The sequence below is a fragment of the Zootermopsis nevadensis genome, unplaced genomic scaffold (assembly GCF_977971745.1).
Source record: "Zootermopsis nevadensis isolate Lab colony 2312 unplaced genomic scaffold, Znev_1.0 Znev_ptg000023l, whole genome shotgun sequence".
NCBI lineage: Eukaryota > Metazoa > Arthropoda > Insecta > Blattodea > Termopsidae > Zootermopsis > Zootermopsis nevadensis.
In genome coordinates this window covers 8,617,212-8,643,229 of record NW_028259155.1, presented here as the reverse complement: position 1 = coordinate 8,643,229, position 26,018 = coordinate 8,617,212, and the positions used below count along the sequence as shown (strand labels likewise).

The 26,018-nt window shown below is 43.0% G+C and overlaps 1 protein-coding gene across 7 annotated transcripts in view; it reads right to left on the bottom strand.

Annotated features, from left to right (window-relative positions):
* Window positions 1–26,018, bottom strand: part of LOC110834979 (uncharacterized) — a 147,916-nt gene that overhangs the window by 9,796 nt on the left and 112,102 nt on the right. For 6 of the 7 annotated variants that reach the window (XR_015536624.1, XR_015536623.1, XM_087354252.1 and 3 more), the window contains 11 exons: window positions 21,072–21,253; window positions 20,224–20,348; window positions 15,662–15,703; window positions 12,268–12,338; window positions 7,970–8,497; window positions 6,635–6,730; window positions 5,378–5,482; window positions 3,348–3,464; window positions 2,571–2,745; window positions 1,269–1,564; window positions 354–599 (listed from right to left, as the gene is read on the bottom strand). Coding sequence is in view for 5 of the 7 variants with exons in the window: in XM_087354252.1 (XP_087210378.1) it covers window positions 354–599; window positions 1,269–1,564; window positions 2,571–2,745; window positions 3,348–3,464; window positions 5,378–5,482; window positions 6,635–6,730; window positions 7,970–8,497; window positions 12,268–12,338; window positions 15,662–15,703; window positions 20,224–20,348; window positions 21,072–21,253 (1,983 nt within the window). In the remaining 2 variants the exon portion in view is untranslated. The remainder of the gene's footprint in view (window positions 1–353; window positions 600–1,268; window positions 1,565–2,570; window positions 2,746–3,347; window positions 3,465–5,377; window positions 5,483–6,634; window positions 6,731–7,969; window positions 8,498–12,267; window positions 12,339–15,661; window positions 15,704–20,223; window positions 20,349–21,071; window positions 21,254–26,018) is intronic. The other variant, XM_087354256.1, reaches the window with a different exon arrangement.

Here is a 26,018-nt window from a genome sequence, read left to right as displayed (position 1 = left end):
CAGCCATTGCTAGCTTTCCTGACCGGATTACGCTACTCATTGTAGCTCCCAAATTTCCCCACGATGCTGGGTTGGCACCGGTCCCATACACCGGTCGAAAGCTCACGAGAAAATTTCTTCTCCCCCGAGACTCGAATCAGAGCGCATTCCGTTCCATAGAAATCATTCCTTTTCCAAAATGGTGAGTTTGTTGTATGCACGAAGATGGATGTGTCAGTAACGAAAAGTATATTTTGTAGTATGAAACATTTGTGGTCAAACATTCTTGAACTCATGACAAATGCTGAGGTAGCGTGGGTATGAAGATATAATATCCCCCCTTCAATATCCAGAATTAAACTGTCTCAAGATACCTTTGACTGATCTGAAGGCGCTTGGAAGGTGTGGATTGTTACTACTTGCTGGAACCGGTTGAGACTGACGAGAACAAAAGCTGCTTCAAGGCGACATGATGCACTTTCAGGAATGGTGACGTCGTGGATAAAGAAGCGGTCTAAGGAGAGAGGTTGCTTGTATACAACGTATCGCATGGAAGACTCGCTTGATGCCGATGAGCCGCGACTGCAGGAACTGGCCCAGTTCTCTGACAGTGAGGATTTCTAAGAAAGAAATAATAATTTCGTTTGCATGTCCTGTATTTTTATCATAAAGACTATGCTGGAATCTTATGAAGATGCGAACTTGTTCAAATTGTGAGTGATACTTATGTGAATTATTTTATACTGCATTTTGAGCTGAACATAATCTCTTTTGTTTTCAAATGTTTTACTGAAATTCTCATTCCTTTAGGTTCTTTGTATCTAGTTTGTTACCTCACTTTGTGAAGCAATACATGTGGAAATGTTGGAGTTGGCGTTGCAAAGGGGAATGAACCGGTTATATTTAATCCCTGATAAATTCTGGCTACTATAATTTAAAATTAACACTGGTAGAAATGTGCTACTGAGTCACTTCAAGCCAAAAATAAAAGTATATGTGACTTCTGCAGACAAAGTATTATCTAACGATGGCTGGCCGTCTTCTGAGTTGTTGACCTGCGAAGTCTAGCAGAAGTTTACCAACGTTTCAGAGGTTCTTGCTGCATCCATCACCACCCTGATAATGGAGGCAGCAAGGACCTCTGAAACTTCGGCAACCTTCTACCAGACTACACAGCGCAACAGCCCAGAAGACGGCAATCTTCGGACTCACTTCCGCGAAAAACCTCAAATACACGTTCTCATAGTAATGACTCATATTTACATTTAATACAAGAAAAATAACTGTACCTTCTTCGATAGCCCTTTCTTCCTTCGCGTAATTAGAAGCATGTCATCGAACAATACGACATACATCTCTTGTGGCTTTCCTGTGTCCCAGATCTGCAGTGGACCTTCTATTATTATCTGTCTTCTCGGACTCACTATTATCCTATCACACGGTTGCCTAGTCAGTGCTTGCTTCAGAAACTCGGGGATATAAATCTTAGGATCCAACTCAAACACGGAAGGCCAGACGATGTTCCTCTGTATTTCCAAAAGACGTTCAAAATTCTTGAGCCATTTCATTTTGTCATCTAGCTCCCCTGTAAAATTAAATAAAATTACTGTAAGTGATTTTAGAATTACAATATTATGCAAAACATAAAAGGAGAAAACATCTATTAATCTATCTATTATTACCACTTCGTACTAGACTATATACAGGGCCTAATCAATTATGAGAATATGTTTTATGTATATTATTTCTAAACAGCTATACATGAATTAAGCAATATTTAATCACAGACAGAGGGCATTATCATAAATAATAAATGATATCAAACTTGACAGCTTTAATAATTGCCCATGACAGTCACAACATATAGTTATGAGATTAAATTACAGAATGAAAAATATTTACATAAATATTGGAAAGACCCTGACTATATGGCACAGCGGCCTGAAGCTGAGCCTTGGCCTCTTCCCATGTGGGGGGTTTCCTTGGTCTTTTAAAGCTTTCATTTGTGAGCAGTGAGTGCCCAGCCCGCTGTCTCTGTACAATTTCTACTGAATCCTGATTTGTCTGCTAGAGCCATCTAGTAGCGAATCAGGAGAGACTTGAGTGAGAAATGGCCTCTGAATTTTGCTTATGAAACATCTCGTATCATGCTCGTAATGTTCTTTTACATGCCGTAAATCTATGACATGGGACCTCCGAAGGAAGTCGTGTTACAGATTTTTATCATCCTTAAAAATCCATCGACCTCAGTCAGGTTTGAACTCGCGAACCTTGGTTCCAGTGGCGAGCACACTAACCGCTAGTTACCGAGGGTGGCAATTATTGATAAGGGCAATCTTTAAAAGTTTATAAGCAACTTAACAACATACAACAAACATGAAGGACCACATACTTGTAATATTTGTAGACAGTAATAAATTTTTTATACGAGTTGCCTCTGTGTTATGCAGTTGAAATTAAATTTGACGACAGAACCCTTGTGCTTGTAACTTGGATATTAAAAACCTCAAGAATTGCACAATGTGCAGAAAGAATTAACTGGGCACACACAATCTAGTCAGATTAGTATTCACTGGTAACTAATTACTTACTTATTGAATTCTCTTCAATTTCTAGAATTTGTGTTATCTGTTCTCTTTCTGCACTGTCCTCAGTTCGTGTTTCCACTTCTTTGAGGATGAGTGGAACTTTCATGATGTGTTGTACTGGAGCGACAAGCAAATCTGTAAGTTGAAGTTTCTTGCAACGCGGGTCTCTGCTGCACCACTATGACAAGAATGAAGCAGTTTAGGATTTTACAAGCCATTTATCATAAAATTTTGGTTTCAATTTGGAAAAAAATTACTGGCAATGTAAAATACTAACTTTTGCTCGTCAACCTACTCTGTACGAATGAAATATAACTGACGTAATTACTTATTAATACATTTTATAAATATAGCAGTAAAACCTGACACTCGGCTTTATGACCACACACATTCTTTCTTCAATCTTAATCCAGTTTATTTATTTTTATTAGTTTTTCTGTCTGAAGACGGGAGCAGAGCCAGTTCTCAGAACATTGTGGTCTGTTTTAAAATAGCAAACAATGGAACAATTCCAAAAAACCTAGCAATATTAAATTTCATTGTCAGAATCTATGAAGTGAATCAGTATGACAGCAAAACTCCCTGACACAAAGAACGAGGTATATCTAAACACTTTTTTCCTCATGGCACTACAGGCGTATCTCTGTGTGTATTTGGAATGTACAAATACTTTATTTAATTGAAAAAATTACTGCTTTGTACAATGACTACTTCACAATCCAAAAGATAAATTTGACAATGTTGAATACATACAAAATGGAATAGAAATAAGTTACTGACCTTCTCAAATTCACAGAATTCTACGTGCCTTCTCAGCGTTTCTAGGTAATTCAGTGCGTTGATGTAATTGAGGGCATAGCAGTGGTATGCATGAGACACAGAGTCAGCTTCTGCACTCTGAAAAAAAAATTTCTGTCAGTATTCCTTAAAAAAAACAGTCTAATCGTAACAAAACAATGGCACGGAAGTCAAAAAACAATTACCCGCAGGACATAATTTGTTTTCTCAGTTCATTGTATCCCAACAGAATTACAAGAGCTTGAAATAAAGTTTCTGTCTCATTCTGAATTATCAAAAGTAAGACATACTCAAGTTCTTAAGGCAGTGAAGATGTTGACGCTGCTCCGCTGGGTTGTGATGCCTTGTGGTCTCAGTAAAATATTCTGGTTATCTGTGTGCATCCACATGGTTCCACAACCCGTAAGAGCAACATCAACGAGGGAAACACATTTCTCGGTCCAAACACGATCCAATGAACTGAATTCTGTAATAACATTAAAATTTATTTACTGAAACCAAACAGATGACTCACCATGTTAGGTCCTGCCACATATACACCTTATATTGAAACTCAAAGAACCACCTGATATTATTCGGCCGTCAGACTCTGACATAAAAAGTGAGGGCAATTTACTTTTTTCTTTCTTTTTATTCTACCAAAAGTACACAAGAGGAAAGTGACTGTCATTCTTCAATGTAATCACCAGCTTCTCCATATATAACTTCCTGATGCTATCTGGAAGGAATATTTTTGGTTATGTATGCACTACATCCTTGACTCCTTTATCATTTGTAAATTAGCTGTTATCAGTGGCAGTAATCCATCTGTTCTGTCGAACCACAGTGGTCAGATGGCCACTGCATTCTTCCTCAACGACGCTTATTCTGCCTTTCTGGAACCTTTCCACGAACTGGTACACCTTCCTTGAAGTAATGCAGTTTTCTAACATTCTTCTGTGAATCTCGGAGAGTCTTACCTCCTCTGATCACGAAAATCAAATTCCTGAACGCTGCTCAACAGTGATGCAATGAAAAAGCAAAGCTGACATCTTTATGCTGTGACGTCAGGAGCTCCACTGGATGTACGACACCAGCCTGCACAAACAGGTGATTGTGTAAGCAGTTGTGCTGTGTTGGTGACCGACTGTGCAAAAAGCTTGTGCTAATTCAAAAGGTTCTGATATTTCCTTGTGGTTGTTATAATGAATCCTTCTCAAGCTGAAGTTGGGGATGAAAATGGTTCTCAGAACGCTGGTGTTTTTTTCCCCATTCAACCACCTTACACGGCTGGCAGCCCGAAAGGATTCGTTGTACTTGGTCGCCGTTAAAGCTTCAGATCATACGCGCGCTTGTTCTTGTATAGTGTGTGCTGATACTCGTGCAGTTCCAGGACATGCAGTGGCAATTGGCGTGGCACGAAAATCAGCAGAATTCTTTAATCTTTACGGAGTTTCCCCGGTTACCAGTTGAAAATAACTTTTTGTAATCCATTTAGCAAATGAATATTGCACAAGCAGCTTGTGTAGTAGGCGAGGCTAATTTGTGTAATCACTTATTTGCACAAGCAGGCTGGCATCGTGTATCGACTCCTTAATGGCTACCCCACAACGTGCCTGGACTTCGCTCAGTGTGAAGTATAAGTGACGTCTACAAAAACACTTCATGACAGAAACTGCCCTCACATTTTGAGTTCCATTCATAAAATTAACTCATTCTATGGAAGAATGTCATTAGTGATAAGCTAACAGTTTCTCAGCTAGTCATAAAATTCCCCATCTGTTGTGGAACTCAAAAGGCTCATTACCAGGTTCAGAGGAGCTCGTCACTGGACGTCATCCTGAGATGGATGTCCGGGCTGCATCCTGATATTCTACTTCTTAAAAAAAAAAATTAATATTGTTCTTTCATGTATGTCAAGGTCTTCTTCAGGTTTTACAAATAAAATGTTGCATGCATTTATTATTTCACACAACAATTTTGAACAAATATCTTGCTCACAGTTCAGAAGTTTGCTTCCAGAGACAACATACCTTTCGAAACAACTTGACTAAAACGTCAATAGTTGGTAGTTCTCCGCCTGCGCCGACATTCTCGAGTAGAAGACTGATAAATTCCTTACAGAATGCGTATGTCACCTGAAAATGAGAACATTTTTCTTCTGGAACAGTAGCAGACATTTACACAGCGCACTTCTCAACTAAAACCTCAGCACTCTCAGCATTTAAACGCAGACACCACAAGGAACGTGACTGCAACCGCACGCATTCCTCAGCATATTTACAACTGCGGCAAAATTCACAACAGAGATAACACGATCTCGCTGTCATGTTCCAAGTCCAGAACCCGAATGTCCTACTGAGTAATGGCTGTGAGCTAAACTGCGGTGACAGCTCATGAGTTAAATGTACAATGGAGCTGGAAGCTGAAGGTGACACAGCAGATGAGCTATCCCAGGAAAGAATCTTGGAAAATTTTTTACACGAGCATAAAAGCTACTTATCAAAACACAAGAAAACTCACAGTAGCACTCCATTTTAGTGAAATATGCTACGAGGAGCTCTAAACCTGTCCAATGACAGTACTGCCACTATCACGTAACTACTGTGATGTTCTTACTATAAGTCATTTCAGTGCCATTCTTCGCATTACATTGAAAATGAAATGGGGCTTAGCCCTAGGAGCCCCTGAGGATGTACAACCTTGGTGAAATGTACAGGCGTTACAATTAAATGTTTTTTTTTTCCATTCTGAAGAATTTAACCTGAAGTATGTAAATTAGTTCAACTCTTTTCTACTCAAGCGTTGGGCTGATCCACTTCCAAGTCGGATGTCTTGGAGCAAGACTCATTAGGTTTGGGTATATTCATGAATTCTGACATTCCTTGAATAGGACCAGGGCTGGGAATTTGGTTCTGCATGTGCGGACTTGTAGCAGGTGCTCAAAAGTGGTTGAAAATCTGATGTAAGGGCGGGTGTTTGTCGTGGATCATAAGTCTGGACACCAACTGTGACCCAGGACAGAGACCTGTGTTGCACCAGGCTGGGATGGCTATTGCCAGCTATTGTCTTTGTCGCGGCATCGACTTCTCTAGTGAAAGAGACATGATGAATAAGATTGTGTGATGGAAATGAGTTTGCCATCTATGAATTTTCGCAAACATCAACAAAACAGATTTCTAGGCCATCCCTAGGCTCAACTATCCACACAGAATATATGTGGTCCCAAAATGACAATCTGTGGGCAGAAAACTCCTACCATTTGGTATATTAACATCATATTCACTCACACAGCAGAGTTCATCCAAATTTCCGAAAAGCAGTTCTGGTTCGGCGAACATTGCAAATCCTTCTACCTGAATCTTCTTGAGAGGTTCCATGAATACCTGAAATAAATTAAAAAGAAGAAGCATGTATTATTGAAGATTATGTACGAAATATAAAAATTAATCCTAGTACAACAAGAAACTTCATCATCAGCCAGTGCAGGTCACCATACCAACTGTTGTTCGTCTTTCGTAACTATCAGACTAGCATTAATGAATGTTCTGGTCTGAACGGACACAGCATGTGAGGTACGGAGAGCTAGATTAAAGTTAAATAATTAATCATCTGACTGATACACTAATTGACTGTCTTTACAGCTGATTATGAAATCCTGTGTTCATGAAATCCCATTACAGTGTCTGCTACAAGGCACATGAATGGCATTGGAATCATCACGATTTACTTCCACTAAGTCAATCATAATATTGCCCTCCGGTTCACATCTTCAAATCTAAAGTCGTTTCTTCTCTTCAGGTTACCAGTTTACATTCTGTACGTAATTCTGGCACTACATGTCCTGCCGTTTCATCCTACTTGATCTGATCACCTGCTGAAGGCTTCAAACCATGAAACTCCTCACCACGTAACCTCCTCCCTCTGAGGTCCATCAATCGCCCAAGCACCACTCCCTCAAACGCGCTCAGTTTGCGTTCTTACTTTAATATCAGAGATGAAGTTTTGTAGCTATTATGACAACAAATAAAACTACAGTTTTGTATATTTTCATCTTTTCATTTTGGATAGGAGACGGGAAGACAACAGATTCTGAATTCTAAAGTAAAAAGTTTTCATCAAATTTCATTTGCTTTGATCTTCTGGTGAAGGCAATTATGGTTTCTTACTGTCATTTTCAAGTATATGAAATTCGTCATTGATTTATTAGTTATGTTTAAGTTTTGATACTGTCCTGCTGTCTGCTGACAAGATATGAACACATTCAGGTACTTCGTTTTTTCTGCATTGTCACGGTGGAAAGAAGCAGACGAGTACGTGCGAACGTGCACGTGATGGACTAGATTCTTGAGGATATTGTAATAAATCGCAGAATATTTGATTTGGATTCAGACACAAACTGGAAGGATGAAGATGAAAATAACATGAATGGAATACTTTCATCATCACTGGACTCCATTTTAAGAAATAATATATTAATATTAAAGTAGGAAAACAAATACATTTTTTTTTAAATTAAGAAAGCAATACATATTTGTGTGAAAAATAAATGTCCTGATAGGGGAAAAAAAAGTCTTCACTTGGAACTTACAGCTGTTTGCAGCACATACAGAAAATGTACTTACATTTTTTAGTACCATCAGGTGCTCATACAAAAATGCACATTCACTCTGGAAAAGATCCCACACTGCCTCTCTCCTTTTGCTCTCTGCCCTGCTGGTCGTTGAACCTGGTGATACCAGAAGGTCCTTCTCACTGAGGGTTGTCACCAGAGGACTAGGTTTTATAGGCGTCTTTTCTAGACCCCGCCACATGGCCCTCGCTCCCGTCAAGCGTCGCTCGAAGCAGCGTTCACTCTGAGCCCGTACCAGAGCACCTCTTAGACGCCGACGAGGGGATGTCGCGACAGGGGGTGGAGACACTGGTCGAGGGGGTGGTTCTGGGCTTGACACCAAACTTGAATTACTGCTGCTGTTGCTGCTACTACTGCCAGCACCACTATTCTTTTTTTCAACATGGGCGACAAATTCGGTCCAGCACATCCCGCGATATCGCGATAACTGTTCGTCGTCAAAGTCAATGCGCTGCATGCAGCTGAGGACTTCTTCTAATCCGCACAGACTTCCTGCCTTCCCGCGGCTCGATCTCTCAAACTGTACAAGTAATAGAACACTGGACAGAATACAAATGACTCTAACCCACTGGTACCAACTGTAATATGCCATTATCTGAATCCTTTAAAATTGATTCGTATTAGATTTGACGAATTAACTACAGCGAAAGTGTCAATTCAGGCTTCTGGGTTATGATGATCAGCATTCTTGCAGATGGTACCAATGTCTTGCTTCCTTCTTCAGGTTACCATGTAGATGGAGGCTATATGTTATCCAAAATATATCGCTAACCACCTACAAGATTGCTCTGCATCATAACCCAAAGACCACAGTAGAGTAAAGCTGTCCATGTAGGCGCTTGGGGGGAGAGGAGGTATAGCTCCTACTCATTCTTGACCTTGGCACTAGATGGGGGTGAATGGTCAGCATCACGCCCCGGCCATGCTTTACTCCCGGGAAAGGATTCCGGTTCCCATCGGATAGGGGACTGGGTGGGCCCCAGAATCTGTCTGGATGCAGAGGATAGAGGAAAAATTCTCTGTCCCCGTCGGGGATCGAACCCTGGTCGTCTAATCTGTAGCCAGTCACTACACTGACTGAGCTTTACGAGAAGACCATGATGAACAGTATTTATATTAAAGACACTGGGAACTTGAGACTATGGCGTAGAAAGCCTTTACGGTGTCATGTATTGGTGTGGAGCCAATTTTACCTTCTTTTTTCCACAGACATGTATTTGTACATCAAATGACAAATGTAAATTGTAGACTTTTGTGCCTATGTAGTCTGGCAAGTCATGCTAGAATTATTAATCAGAATTGATTTCAGTCATCAGGACACCAAATTTTGAATACCTATCTGAAACAGTTCAACAGTTACAGCAACAAAATATAAAAAAAAATGAATACTTTATTCAGTCGGTAAGTTACTGTTACTCGGTCTGTCAAAATAAAACTGTAAATCATAATGCGTATTTGTTTTAAAATATATTTTAGGCAAAGTGTAGAACGCATACATTCAGTAAGACACAAAATATCTTTGCATCAGCCCTGAGGATAAATGTAAATGAAAACACAAATAAATCTTTTTGTTTAGTTTCAAAACGTATATTTTAAATATGGCTAATAGATTTGGCAGGAAGGAGGATATCATTATGCTACGGGTTTATACACACAGGCAAGATAAAAAAGTGTATAATTAAGGTCCTTCAAGAGAGAATCAAGGGACAAAGATCTACAGGTTTACTAAACCGAAATTTCTCAGTGACTGACAAACGTAAAACAAGTCTGGGTGAAATAAAGACAAAGACTAAAGCCGTCGAAAGACACGAACTTATACACAAAGTAAACTTAAAAGTGCTCCTAAAATTTTTATATTCAAAAATTCTAGTCAAGTGCCATTTCAGAAGTACGAGGCGCGTCCTCAAAGTAAGTTTCCCACTCGTCCCACAGCTAGCAAACCTTATATTGCGCGAAGCGACTATGCGTACGTGATAGAGCAATGACGTAGCATGGCGCATGCACTAAAGGCACTTCCCGCGTTCTCACAGTAGCATCGTTGCAGCTGTTGAAGATGGAGGTTCTTATTCCAGCTCCCGCCGACTGTGAAGTGCGGTCAGTGATAACGCTAGGCCGCACACGGCTCGACGGACAGCAAGTCTCCTGCAGGAGTTCAGCTGGGAGGTGTTTAATCATTCACCCTACAGCCCGGACCTCGCTCCCAGTGATTTCCATCTTTTCCTACACCTCAAGAAATTCCTGTCCGGTCAGCGTCAGCGTCAGCGTTTTGAGAATGACAGAGAGGCGGAGATGGTTGTCACACAGTGGTTCCAATGCCAGGCGGCAGACTTCTACGACACAGGTATTCAAAAGTTGGTCCCACGGTATGACCAATGTCTCAATTCCGGTGGCGAATATGTTGAAAAATAGCTGGACACTTGCTCTATCTGTTGCAATAAATATTTCCATGAAATTGTGTTTTGTTTCTGTAAACGGCCCCAGGGAAACTTACTTTGTGGACGAGCCTCGTAAGTTCTCGTTTGAGGGCAAAAGATTTTAAAGTAGATCGTGGTCTTCTTGGTTATTACGACATGCAGTATTCTACGGTGAATACAGAGGTAATGGCTTCATATAAAACTGCAAGACCATAATGCAAATGTCCACTGCCATGAAAACTACAAATCAAAACTAAGCTGCAACACACAGCAGCTGAGGTGTGGTCATGCCAACTGGTTCAGCCTTTAACGCAGCTTTGGGACACTAAAAGACGTAACTGGAACATTTCTGGAATGAAGACTGGCGGCGGAAGAACGAAACCACAAGTTTTATTTTTAATGTTGTGAGTTACTAATACTCCCTGTCCTTGAATTATATATTGTTTGCCACGTTATACAGAATTAGCAAAGGAATTCAATCCTGCACAAGGTGTTGTTGGTATGCTACACGTGCGTGCGCACGTGCACATGTAAAACAGTCAGTCCAGATTTCCTGGTGCTTTTACTATTCATGTGTTCAGGTAAGTTATGATTTTGCTCAATAAATCAAACTTATGTTGACTGAAGTCAAATGGATATAATATAAAGTTGTGACGAGTCAGAACTGCAATGAGCGGTTGTGAGAAAAGTTTATCAGTCAAGTTTCTGCCTTCAATTACAATCTTTCATGGCATTTATGAAACTATTTTTATTATACATATTACTTTTAGCTCTCAACTCTTTATTCAGATTTATACATTTATATCTTATAAGCCCTCGGAATATATTACTTCGTCTTTCGGGGATAAGCCACATCAAATGTTGAAAGTTTTCAAATGTTCCGTCAAACATTACAGTTACCATTCAATATTTAATGTAGCTTATACCTGAAAACCAAAGTTATATATTAAAACAGCTGTGAAAACCAATTGACAAGAACTTCTGGCATGTTTTGATAACAATTCTGATCCATTTCAAGTGACGCTCCTGTATTTATTACACTTTTCACATTGGTATCTGTTCTGCATTAAAATTACACTTGTCATTAGCCATTAATTGTCATTAAAACTCTTTTTACTCTATATTATCTGTATTCTCTTTGTATTTTTGTTTTCTGAGTGTATGTACGAGGCGCGTCCTCAAAGTAAGTTTCCCTGGGGCCGTTTACAGAAACAAAACACAATTTCATGGAAATATTTATTGCAACAGATACAGCAAGTGTCCAGCTATTTTTCAACATATTCGCCACCGGAATTGAGACATTTGTCATACCGTGGGACCAACTTTTGAATACCTGTGTCGTAGAAGTCTGCCGCCTGGCATTGGAACCACTGTGTGACAACCATCTCCGCCTCTCTGTCATTCTCAAAACGCTGACGCTGACCGGACAGGAATTTCTTGAGGTGTAGGAAAAGATGGAAATCACTGGGAGCGAGGTCCGGGCTGTAGGGTGAATGATTAAACACCTCCCAGCTGAACTCCTGCAGGAGACTTGCTGTCCGTCGAGCCGTGTGCGGCCTAGCGTTATCACTGACCGCACTTCACAGTCGGCGGGAGCTGGAATAAGAACCTCCATCTTCAACAGCTGCAACGATGCTACTGTGAGAACGCGGGAGGTGCCGTTAGTGCATGCGCCATGCTACGTCATTGCTCTATCACGTACGCACAGTCGCTTCGCGCAATATAAGGTTTGCTAGCTGTGGGACGAGTGGGAAACTTACTTTGAGGACGCGACAAGCACATGCACGTGCGCACACACATTAATAAAGCACTCCTGTGTAATTCCCGAGAATAAAATTAAATTTAAGCCTTGTAAATAGTAAAATGTGCTACTTACGAGTCTTAATAATGACCACGTGTTCTTTCCTTTTCTGGAATTGACCCCATCTGGAAAGAGACAGAAACATACTTCAAAGAAATTACAATTTTATGTAACAAGCTCCAGAGTTCAAATGCAAAGTGTGTGTCGTGTCATATATTTATAAATTCAGTAATCTCTATATTAATAATTGGTAAATTTAAAAGTATAATTTTTATACTTTCAATCATTTGAGAAAGAGTTTTCTTAAAAATGTATTGCTCTTACTGATACTTTTATTTCATATCCCTATGACTTTTTATCAGCTGTGCACGTAAGATCATGGACTCAAAGACGAAAACGTAAAACAGTAAATAAAATCTTATGTCCTGCAGAACATTTACTTTATTTTCGTTTCCAGTTCATGATGAAAAGTTATACGTATCTGTACATTCGTAATATTTTTGGTTGTGAGTTTTCACTGTATACAGGAGGAGTCTTGAAAATTAATGTCTGTGTACTACAGTTGCCCAGATCTTTTTATAAGAACATATAATATTAAAAAATAAAAACACGCTGTGTAGACAGAGGTAGTAACATTATAACCATATTTCATATAATTTAATTACTGAAGAAGAATTTTGTAAAGTTAAATTTGGTGCAGATGTTGGTCCTTTGGGTTGTAATGTTCTTTGGTTTTGTTGCCAGATACGAAAATTTCAGAGAATCATACTGTGTCCAACTTGGGGGCTGCAGTGAGGTAGTACCAACCACAAAGTTAACGCTATAACACAATCCTATAATGGATTATGTATGCCGCATCTGGAGGTCCACGTATCATGCCCATATCCAGAAGGTGTCTGAATTACAATTAACGCACCTTTCAACAGTGGTATTTATTTATTTAGTGTTCTGTCTGACGACAGGTCCATATGAACAGGATCCTTCCATCCTCGGACTGGGACCTGTTCATATACGTTCTTGGCAGATGATCCAGAAGTGGTTTGCCATTGCCTTCTTCTGTGTGTGAATGGAGTAATTGTTGGGATGCCACGGAGGAAAACTCCGTGTTGCCTAGACCACGGCCTTGCCCAACACAAGTTATAAATTCGGGCACCGCCGGGAATCGAACCCGAGACCCCAGGATTACAAGGCCAGCGTTCTAACCGCTAGACCACCGTGGCTCACTCAACAGTGGTAAGAGAAAAATTCCATTGGTTTTCAAGGTCATATTTTTTTCCTACCATATCAGGGCAGTAACTGAGAGGTCCAAATGAAAATTGTCTGATGTGGGAAACCCCTTAGTTCAACAACTTTGAAGGTACTTTTTCCTACCAAGGGCTGTGTGAAGTCACCCACAGTTAACTAAGAGTGACCACAGTTCAGCATGGCCGTAATAACGCGGCCAAGTCAACACAATGATTAGCGACATTATTTGGCAACATTGACTGAGGATTTCCATGATTTTACTTATTTGTAAAATGGCAAATACCAGGGTACAATTTAAAAGATGTAACCTTTCTGGGCTCAACCCACAGACATCCGTCAATCCAATGTTCTTTTCACAAGGAACAAATTGCCAGATCGCACTTCAAGAACAGAAATGGTTTAACAAATAAAGGGTAACTTTTCACAAGATCTTTATCTTCAAAGATTTCCGTCTTCTGGGTTGTTGCACCGTGTAGTCTGATAAAAGTTTACCAACGTTTCAGAGGTCATGCTGCCTCCATCATCAGGGCGATGATGGAGGCAGCAATCTTCAGACTCACTGCCGTAGAAACCCAAAATCTTACATCTTTATCTTCATTAGCTTTCTGGTTGGTTCGAGTACTTCATTTCAGCACTGAAGATGGAGACAGTACGTTACTCTGAAATGCTAGTTCTACCTACAAGTCCACAAGGCGTTACTACACAGAAGATCAACATCAACGTCTTCATTGCTGTGAGAACATCGAATCTTATTTAAGTTCGGTGTAATTTTTAATACGCATGAAATAAATTAACCCAGGGCTTAATTCATGTCCATGCATAAAAATAATCAATACATTCAGTATATAATCATGTTACTGTGGATTCTGTCATCAAGGCAAATGTAATTTTGGAGGGAGTTTACCTACTGAATCTGGATTCAACTTCATAATACGAGGTGCGATCGGAAAGTTTCAAGACTGTGTCAATAGAGGGCGAACCGGATGTAGTACGAGCTTCTGCCGCTAGGGGGTGCGGCCTACATTCATAGTGAATCAGTGTGCCAGCCGGCATCATCGAATTAGCATTTGTTTCTTAGTTACGGGCGTTTTGGTAGTGCATTACACCGACCCTCCTGCGATTTCGGAATGGCGTGTGCATCAAATTTTGCCAAAGACTCGCCAAAACGGCTACGGAAACCTATGAAATGCTAAAGCAAGCATTTCGGGAGTCCGCAAACTTTTGTGTGGCATTCACGTTTTAAAAATGGCCGGCCGAACCTCTGTCGATGATGACGAGCGTTCTGGACGACCATCTTCGAGCACAACGCCCGAAAATGTTACGAAGATCGACGTCGTACCATCAACGACTTGTGCGACATTGTTGGGATAGGCTATGGGACCTGTCAGCTGATTCTAAAGGAAGGAAGAACTCCACATGCGACGCATCATGACAACGCGCCAGCGCACACCGCCCTCAAAGTTCGGCAGTTTTTGGCCTCAAACACCATGGCCGTCATCCCGCACCCTCCTTAATCGCCGTGTGACTTCTTCCTCTTCCCAAAGATGAAAATTCAGCTAAAGGGAAGGAGATTTGAGACGATAGAAGAGATTCAGGCAGAATCGCAGATGGTGCTTGACAGGCTGACAAAGAAAGATTTCCAGGGATGCTTCCAGGCTTGGCAGCGGCGCTGGGATCGTTGTGTTCACTCCCAGGGGAACTACTTCGAGGGTGATGGATGAATTTAATACCTGAGATAAGTGTACGGGTTTTTATACGCGCAGTCTTGAAACTTTCTGATCGCACCTCGTATGCAAGGGCCTACAATGATCAAGGTTCAACTTAAAATAACCATTGCCTTGAAATATTTACCGCAAGTAAACACAATTAATTCCTACCATCTCTGATAGAATCCTACGATTATTTAACAATAGTTTCATCTGTCCAGGTTATGTTGGGTCAATGGGTCACTTTAAATTACGAATTGGAAAGGTCGGGGAAGGAATTGTTCATGACCTGTTTCAAGGTAATTGCCCACTAACATCCCTGGAAGGACTGAGAACAATCATGAACACCTCAGTGAGGATGGCTGGCCTCTGGGCCCAAAGATCTGAACTTGCAATTTTCAAGACACGACGCGGGAATGTTAAGAACTCGACTGCGATATGCGTTTATATGTCGCTTCTATAAGTGAAATGTGGAGTATAGAGTGCAGAAATAGACTCTACGAAATACTGCTATTTACCTGTATCTGATACTGCTAGACTTGTTGTGGAACCATCCAAATCTGAAATGAGAAATTTGTTTAAATACAGATTTATTTTGATTCCAATTCTTATAAGAGTCGGTTCCCTTACTAATATTTCCTTTTACTTTATTAAATGTTATTATTTGTCACACTCAGTGGACTAGTGGCTAGCCACTGGACCCAAGGTTCGTGGGTTCAGACCCGGGGAGGTCGATAGATTTTTAAGGGTGATAAAAATCTGTAGCACAACTTCCTTCAGAGGGTAAGTAAAGCTGGTGGTCCCATGTCACAGATTTACAGCATGTAGAAGAAACTTGCGAGCATGAAATGAGTGTCTCCTGATTCACTACTAGACGGCTCTAGAAGACAAATCAGGATTGAGTAGAAATTGTGCAGAGACAGTGGGCTTGTCGCTTACTACTCATAAATGCACGCTTCAAAAGACAAAGAAACCTCCCACATGGGAGGAGACCAAGGCTCGACTTTGGGCTGTTGCCCCATAGAAAGGAAAAGAAAAGAAAGAAATTTTATTATTTAACTTGAGAGGTCATAGTTTGATCAGTAAACTCTCAAAATCTACTTTAAGGGTAGATTATCCATATTTGCAGTGAGGCGAAAATACAGTATTAAGGACTGTTATATGCGTTAGGATTATTAACATAATATAAATCGAAATGGGTACAGAAAGGGAGCTCAATGTATTCAGTATGTTTCTGTGCATTTCAACAGAATCTTCTGTTTATGAGACTTTCAACTTCTGTGTACGTTGTAACTGATTAAGCATCTCCATTAGCGAAATAACTGTGATTTTACAGCAAGTAATGGAAACCACGATCATTCAAAAATACATCAGGTTATAAAAAATATGTTTAAATATGTAACAGATCTCAGATTTCTGACAATACGGATTGCTACCTATTATCTCAGTTTATTAAACACTCATTTCTATCCGTGGGAATTAAAGTTCCGAAAGATTTTCTTTTCAGCTCATAAGTACGAGTAACAACTTTAATCTTCTAGCGAGATCCTATACAGCTGAATATGTCACTTGATTTTTAAATATTTTCAGAATATCAGCTTCAAGACATCCATTTAGAGGTCTCCAATACCCAGGAATGTGCACACAATTAAAATGAGTTCTGTTACACAACAGAAAGCATTAACATGCCATTTTACAACCTTGTTGTTCTTGGGTAATGGACCTACGCTGTGTCGGGTTCATTCGCTATCATTCTCGGTACAGTCAACGATGAACATTATGTCACCACCAGAGAAATTACGAGGCGCGTCCTCAAAGTAAGTTTCCCACTCGTCCCACAGCTAGCAAACCTTATATTGCGCGAAGCGACTGTGCGTACGTGATAGAGCAATGACGTAGCATGGCGCATGCACTAACGGCACTTCCCGCGTTCTCACAGTAGCATCGTTGCAGCTGTTGAAGATGGAGGTTCTTATTCCAGCTCCCGCCGACTGTGAAGTGCGGTCAGTGATAACGCTAGGCCGCACACGGCTCGACGGACAGCAAGTCTCCTGCAGGAGTTCAGCTGGGAGGTGTTTAATCATTCACCCTACAGCCCGGACCTCGCTCCCAGTGATTTCCATCTTTTCCTACACCTCAAGAAATTCCTGTCCGGTCAGCGTCAGCGTTTTGAGAATGACAGAGAGGCGGAGATGGTTGTCACACAGTGGTTCCAATGCCAGGCGGCAGACTTCTACGACACAGGTATTCAAAAGTTGGTCCCACGGTATGACAAATGTCTCAATTCCGGTGGCGAATATGTTGAAAAATAGCTGGACACTTGCTGTATCTGTTGCAATAAATATTTCCATAAAATTGTGTTTTGTTTCTGTAAACGGCCCCAGGGAAACTTACTTTGTGGACGAGCCTCGTAGTTACTTCTGACAAGACAAATATGGATTTGAAAGGAAATTAACAATTCTAATGACAAATACTGTCCAGTTTATTTATACTTACTTAGTGGGTGTGATTAATTAAGAGGTGAATCTAACTGACTTCAGAATGTACCAGACAGAATTAACTTACGTAACTACTGGCCCCATCCGACACTGTTTATGTGTCAATTCGAATAGATTAATATAATCTTGATAAACAGTGGAAAAATAGAGATTATGCCTGAAATAATTACGAAGAAGCACGGGTGCAGTCTTAAAAATAAAAGTGTTGCGATGGCCTAGCATGCGGTCACAGGTTGAAAGTGACAAGCATGAATCGTGATGAGGTCTCTATCATTGTCACTTTAAGATAGCTTTACACATTTCAATGCAGAATTAAGTAATAACAGCTCACAATGAAGGAAGACATTTTGTACAATTTCCAAATATCATACTACATAATACATAAAAGTTTCTAGAGGAGTGTCTCTCTTCTGTCTTATTTTAAGTGCGGTGGGCTCAAAACTACACATCCCTTAAGAGTTTGATCACATCCCTTGTAAAAAGTGCCAGGGCGGTGTCCTGGTAATCAAGAAAGCACTTGGGTGCTGCCCTGGACCATACAAAATATTAGAGGTTTTCACAGCGGCGAGTATGAAGATTTCTGTCTTCTGGGTTGTTGCGCTGTGTAGTCTGGTCGAGGTTTACCAGACTACACAGCGCAACAACCGAGAAGATATAAATCTTAAATCTTAATGTTGACTGTTAAAGGGCAAAAATATATTTATACTATAAAGAAAACAATGGAACATAAATGTTAAAGAATAAAGTTAAAAGGGAAAATAAAATTAATTACACCAAAGTCAACAACATCATCATCAAATACTACAAGGAATGGACCTATTGACCTGTTCCAGGACATTTAATCAGGTTACTTGTTCTGATAAGTCTTGAAGAGTGTACTTTTGAGTAGCGAGTGACCAGCCCACTGCCTCTGCACAATTTCTACTCAAGCCTGATTTTGTCTGCTAGAGCCATCTAGTAGTGAATCAGGAGAGACTTGGGTGAAAAATGACCAATGAATTTTGCTTAAACAATCTCATTCGTGCTCGTAAGTTTCCTTTACGTGTCGTAAATCTACATGGGACCAACAACTTTACATCCGTCCGAAGGAAGTTTTGCTACAGAATTTTATCACATTTAAAAATCCGTTGATCTTGGCCAGATTTGAACCCGCAAACCTTGGGTCTAGTGTCCACCGAGGGCTTCTACACTAAAGTAATGTGAAGAAATATATGCTACTTGCAGGAAATGTTTCTAGTGCATCTGAATGTCTAAATTAGTAGCACATAGAGTAGAGTGAATGACCTTTTGGGGTTATCCTAACTTGTATTTTCCATTAAGTCACATGTTAAAGTCATTAAATTTCACACAGCAGCTTGCTGTAGCATTCCATCTGGCATGAAGAGGGCGAATGTGACGCCAACTCAGTCACAGAAGCTACAAACATTTGCGGAAAGTTTCATCACTAAGCATTATCTCGGTTCACGTGGAGATGGCCGAGTATGCAAATGCCTTGAGAAAATTTTTCAACAGATGTTCCATAAAGATGCACAAATATAAATCCCAGCGTTACTACAACTGAAGAAGTCCAGAGAGAGACTGGATCCATCTCGTCACAACACAAATATCACTACGTGAGGAAACGAACCACCACAGATGACGCGCACACGAGTGTAGTGCTGGACGAAGTTTTGCAGTCAGCCATGAAAAAGCAAGTGGCGCACAGCAAAAGAACTCAACTTGAATAGAATAAATGTTCAAAGAATGCTGCCTGAGTCGGGACCAAAGCAACACTCCAACACCTCTGCAGCAACTGCCGCGTACAGTGCTGCCACATTTTAGCACATTCACCGACGCTCGGTAAAACTTTATTGCTAGACCGTAAAACTGTGGAAATATAATTCGAAATATCCATACATGTACACAAGTTTGCTTTTGCTTCGTAAGTTCAAAATTTTTTTTTATGGACAAGGTTTCTTTTTGTTTGTTTCTTTCTAGTGAACTCCTGTGCCTCCTTCCCTAACCTAAAAACTTTATTCCACATTTTTCGCACGCAAACAGAGACATTGGAAAATGAACTCAATTATGAGAAGAAAAATATTCATACATCTTGAATTATAAAACAACTCCCACTACAATAAAATGTTTACAGTCAACGAGAAAAACTTATAATTCCAAGTATAATCATTTCATCTTTCTCAAGTTCTCGAGGTGGTGAAGACGTCGATGTTGGTCCTGCGGGTCGGAATGCTGCATGAACTTGTGGGCAGATACAAACGTTTTGGAGGAACACAATGCCTCCACCTTCAGTACTGACATGGAGGCAGTGTGTTCCTCCGAAATTATATCAAAACTCACCTTGACTGACAAAATTTGTGCCTATATGAGGGTCTGACGTGGATAATGATAAGTGCTTTTTTGAACAAAATGGCTGACTGGTTAACCAAAATCTTAGACAGAGCAGAGAAATTTCATTTTATCCAACATACTTTTGTGATGACGTTGGGTGGACGTCACTTTGGTGTTTGGTTCGTGCTTACACGTGGCAACAGAGCCAGCGTCGGACATGACAGACAGACGTACTGCAGAGTTCTTGGACTTACCTAGGAGATTGTTGCGATGGGTCAGTACTTTGCTGTAAACGAGGAGGTCACCAGGACAGATCTGCATCGGTGGGATCACCACAATTGAACTGCGGCGTGCACGGGAGGAGATGCTATCAGAGCTCCTGGAAAATACACGAAGCAACACTTTCAAACGTCAGATTAATTGTAAAATAACTCATTAAAAATATGGAGTCTGAAAACTGTTTCTGGTTTTAAGCCCCCCCCCCCCCCATTTCCAGCTAATTGTATTTTTATTATTATTATTTAGTGTTCTGTCTGACGACAGGTCCATATGAACAGGATCCTTCCATCCTTTTCTCGGACTGGGACCTGTTCATATACGTTCTTGGCAGATGATTCAGAAGTGGTTTGCCATTGCCTTCTTCTGTGTGTGAATGGAGTAATTGTTGGGATGCCACGGAGGAAAACTCCGTGTTGCCTAGACCACGGCCTTGCCCAACACAAGTTTTCGAATCTAACCCGAGACCCCAGGATTACAAGGCCAGCGTTCTAACCGCTAGACCACCTCATCTTATTATTATTTAGTGTTCTGTGTGACGACAGGTCCATATGAACAGGATCCTTCCATCCTTTTCTCGGACTGGGACCTGTTCATATACGTTCTTGGCAGATGATCCAGAAGTGGTTTGCCATTGCCTTCTTCTGTGTGTGAATGGAGTAATTGTTGGGATGCCACGGAGGAAAACTCCGTGTTGCCTAGACCACGGCCTTGCCCAACACAAGTTTTCGAATCTAACCCGAGACCCCAGGATTACAAGGCCAGCGTTCTAACCGCTAGACCACCGTGGCTCTAGCTACACGTCGAGTGAACGTCCACAACTTACCCCGACAGTTTCCTGTCATCTGCACATTCTGTCATTAATTTAGGAGGCACCAGAGCTCGGCGTCTGGTGAGAGCCGATGCTGGTGGGGCCTGTTCTTCGAGATCTCCTTCCTCCTTCGCTCTCTGCTGAGGCAAATCCGAGTCGTCTTCGGAATGCCTGTGGAACACCGTCTCTTGATCGCCCTGAACAAAAACATTTCACGAAAAGAAACTCGTCAAATATCACGAAGTTAATTGCATAAATACAAAACAACATACCATATTTTTTTACAGCTCTTATCAAGACTGGCAAGTTTATCAGTAAAATGAACAAATTTCCTTCAAGAAAGTAAAATTGTCCAGTAACTTCAAGAATCTTCATCTCCTCCTCCCCCAGTATTGTCAGGGTGATTAAGTCGAGAAGATTGTGATGGGCATGCAGCGCGCATGGATGGGACAAGAGGTGTGCACCGGGTATTGGTTGGGAAGCCTGAGGGGAAGATACCTCTGGGGAGACCTAGACGTAGATGGGAGGATAATCTCAGGCGGGATCTATGGGAGATGGGAGTTGAAGGAGACTGGATTTTGTTGGCCCAGGACAGGGACCAGTGGAGGGCTTTGGTTAATTCGGTGATGAACCTTCGGGTTCTGTAAGCCATCTGGTTGGTTGGGTCCACTATTTGGGAAGCCTGAGGGGAAGAGACCGCTGGGGAGACCTAAACGTAGATGGGAGGATAATCTCAGGCGGGATCTATGGGAGATGGGAGTTGAAGGAGACTGGATTTTGTTGGCCCAGGACAGGGTCCGGTGGAGGGCTTTGGTTAATTCGGTGATGAACCTTCGGGTTCGGTAAGCCATTTAGTTGGTTGGGTCCACTATTTGGGAAGCCTGAGGGGAAGAGACCGCTGGGGAGACCTAGACGTAGATGGGAGGATAATCTCAGGCGGGATCTATGGGAGATGGGAGTTGAAGGAGACTGGATTTTGTTGGCCCAGGACAGGGTCCGGTGGAGGGCTTTGGTTAATTCGGTGATGAACCTTCGGGTTCCGTAAGCCATCTGGTTGGATGGGTCCACTATTTGGGAAGCCTGAGGGGAAGAGACCGCTGGGGAGACCTAAACGTAGATGGGAGGATAATCTCAGGCGGGATCTATGGGAGATGGGAGTTGAAGGAGACTGGATTTTGTTGGCCCAGGACAGGGTCCGGTGGAGGGCTTTGGTTAATTCGGTGATGAACCTTCGGGTTCTGTAAGCCATCTGGTTGGTTGGGTCCACTATTTGGGAAGCCTGAGGGGAAGAGACCGCTGGGGAGACCTAAACGTAGATGGGAGGATAATCTCAGGCGGGATCTATGGGAGATGGGAGTTGAAGGAGACTGGATTTTGTTGGCCCAGGACAGGGTCCGGTGGAGGGCTTTGGTTAATTCGGTGATGAACCTTCGGGTTCCGTAAGCCATCTGGTTGGTTGGGTCCACTATTTGGGAAGCCTGAGGGGAAGAGACCGCTGGGGAGACCTAGACGTAGATGGGAGGATAATCTCAGGCGGGATCTATGGGAGATGGGAGTTGAAGGAGACTGGATTTTGTTGGCCCAGGACAGGGACCAGTGGAGGGCTTTGGTTAATTCGGTGATGAACCTTCGGGTTCTGTAAGCCATCTGGTTGGTTGGGTCCACTATTTGGGAAGCCTGAGGGGAAGAGACCGCTGGGGAGACCTAAACGTAGATGGGAGGATAATCTCAGGCGGGATCTATGGGAGATGGGAGTTGAAGGAGACTGGATTTTGTTGGCCCAGGACAGGGACCAGTGGAGGGCTTTGGTTAATTCGGTGATGAACCTTCGGGTTCTGTAAGCCATCTGGTTGGTTGGGTCCACTATTTGGGAAGCCTGAGGGGAAGAGACCGCTGGGGAGACCTAAACGTAGATGGGAGGATAATCTCAGGCGGGATCTATGGGAGATGGGAGTTGAAGGAGACTGGATTTTGTTGGCCCAGGACAGGGTCCGGTGGAGGGCTTTGGTTAATTCGGTGATGAACCTTCGGGTTCGGTAAGCCATTTAGTTGGTTGGGTCCACTATTTGGGAAGCCTGAGGGGAAGAGACCGCTGGGGAGACCTAGACGTAGATGGGAGGATAATCTCAGGCGGGATCTATGGGAGATGGGAGTTGAAGGAGACTGGATTTTGTTGGCCCAGGACAGGGTCCGGTGGAGGGCTTTGGTTAATTCGGTGATGAACCTTCGGGTTCCGTAAGCCATCTGGTTGGTTGGGTCCACTATTTGGGAAGCCTGAGGGGAAGAGACCGCTGGGGAGACCTAAACGTAGATGGGAGGATAATCTCAGGCGGGATCTATGGGAGATGGGAGTTGAAGGAGACTGGATTTTGTTGGCCCAGGACAGGGTCCGGTGGAGGGCTTTGGTTAATTCGGTGATGAACCTTCGGGTTCTGTAAGCCATCTGGTTGGTTGGGTCCACTATTTGGGAAGCCTGAGGGGAAGAGACCGCTGGGGAGACCTAAACGTAGATGGGAGGATAATCTCAGGCGGGATCTATGGGAGATGGGAGTTGAAGGAGACTGGATTTTGTTGGCCCAGGACAGGGTCCGGTGGAGGGCTTTGGTTAATTCGGTGATGAACCTTCGGGTTCCGTAAGCCATTTGGTTGGTTGGGTCCACTATTTGGGAAGCCTGAGGGGAAGAGACCGCTGGGGAGACCTAGACGTAGATGGGAGGATAATCTCAGGCGGGATCTATGGGAGACGGGAGTTGAAGGAGACTGGATTTTGTTGGCCCAGGACAGGGACCAGTGGAGGGCTTTGGTTAATTCGGTGATGAACCTTCGGGTTCTGTAAGCCATCTGGTTGGTTGGGTCCACTATTTGGGAAGCCTGAGGGGAAGAGACCGCTGGGGAGACCTAGACGTAGATGGGAGGATAATCTCAGGCGGGATCTATGGGAGATGGGAGTTGAAGGAGACTGGATTTTGTTGGCCCAGGACAGGGACCAGTGGAGGGCTTTGGTTAATTCGGTGATGAACCTTCGGGTTCCGTAAGCCATCTGGTTGGTTGGGTCCACTATTTGGGAAGCCTGAGGGGAAGAGACCGCTGGGGAGACCTAGACGTAGATGGGAGGATAATCTCAGGCGGGATCTATGGGAGATGGGAGTTGAAGGAGACTGGATTTTGTTGGCCCAGGACAGGGACCAGTGGAGGGCTTTGGTTAATTCGGTGATGAACCTTCGGGTTCTGTAAGCCATCTGGTTGGTTGGGTCCACTATTTGGGAAGCCTGAGGGGAAGAGACCGCTGGGGAGACCTAGACGTAGATGGGAGGATAATCTCAGGCGGGATCTATGGGAGATGGGAGTTGAAGGAGACTGGATTTTGTTGGCCCAGGACAGGGACCGGTGGAGGGCTTTGGTTAATTCGGTGATGAACCTTCGGGTTCCGTAAGCCATCTGGTTGGTTGGGTCCACTATTTGGGAAGCCTGAGGGGAAGAGACCGCTGGGGAGACCTAAACGTAGATGGGAGGATAATCTCAGGCGGGATCTATGGGAGATGGGAGTTGAAGGAGACTGGATTTTGTTGGCCCAGGACAGGGTCCGGTGGAGGGCTTTGGTTAATTCGGTGATGAACCTTCGGGTTCTGTAAGCCATCTGGTTGGTTGGGTCCACTATTTGGGAAGCCTGAGGGGAAGAGACCGCTGGAGAGACCTAGACGTAGATGGGAGGATAATCTCAGGCGGGATCTATGGGAGATGGGAGTTGAAGGAGACTGGATTTTGTTGGCCCAGGACAGGGACCAGTGGAGGGCTTTGGTTAATTCGGTGATGAACCTTCGGGGTTCTGTAAGCCATCTGGTTGGTTGGGTCCACTATTTGGGAAGCCTGAGGGGAAGAGACCGCTGGGGAGACCTAGACGTAGATGGGAGGATAATCTCAGGCGGGATCTATGGGAGATGGGAGTTGAAAGAGACTGGATTTTGTTGGCCCAGGACAGGGACCGGTGGAGGGCTTTGGTTAATTCGGTGATGAACCTTCGGGTTCCGTAAGCCATCTGGTTGGTTGGGTCCACTATTTGGGAAGCCTGAGGGGAAGAGACCGCTGGGGAGACCTAAACGTAGATGGGAGGATAATCTCAGGCGGGATCTATGGGAGATGGGAGTTGAAGGAGACTGGATTTTGTTGGCCCAGGACAGGGTCCGGTGGAGGGCTTTGGTTAATTCGGTGATGAACCTTCGGGTTCCGTAAGCCATCTGGTTGGTTGGGTCCACTATTTGGGAAGCCTGAGGGGAAGAGACCGCTGGGGAGACCTAAACGTAGATGGGAGGATAATCTCAGGCGGGATCTATGGGAGATGGGAGTTGAAGGAGACTGGATTTTGTTGGCCCAGGACAGGGTCCGGTGGAGGGCGTTGGTTAATTCGGTGATGAACCTTCGGGTTCCGTAAGCCATCTGGTTGGTTGGGTCCACTATTTGGGAAGCCTGAGGGGAAGAGACCGCTGGGGAGACCTAGACGTAGATGGGAGGATAATCTCAGGCGGGATCTATGGGAGATGGGAGTTGAAGGAGACTGGATTTTGTTGGCCCAGGACAGGGACCAGTGGAGGGCTTTGGTTAATTCGGTGATGAACCTTCGGGTTCTGTAAGCCATCTGGTTGGTTGGGTCCACTATTTGGGAAGCCTGAGGGGAAGAGACCGCTGGGGAGACCTAGACGTAGATGGGAGGATAATCTCAGGCGGGATCTATGGGAGATAGGAGTTGAAGGAGACTGGATTTTGTTGGCCCAGGACAGGGACCAGTGGAGGGCTTTGGTTAATTCGGTGATGAACCTTCGGGTTCTGTAAGCCATCTGGTTGGTTGGGTCCACTATTTGGGAAGCCTGAGGGGAAGAGACCGCTGGGGAGACCTAGACGTAGATGGGAGGATAATCTCAGGCGGGATCTATGGGAGATAGGAGTTGAAGGAGACTGGATTTTGTT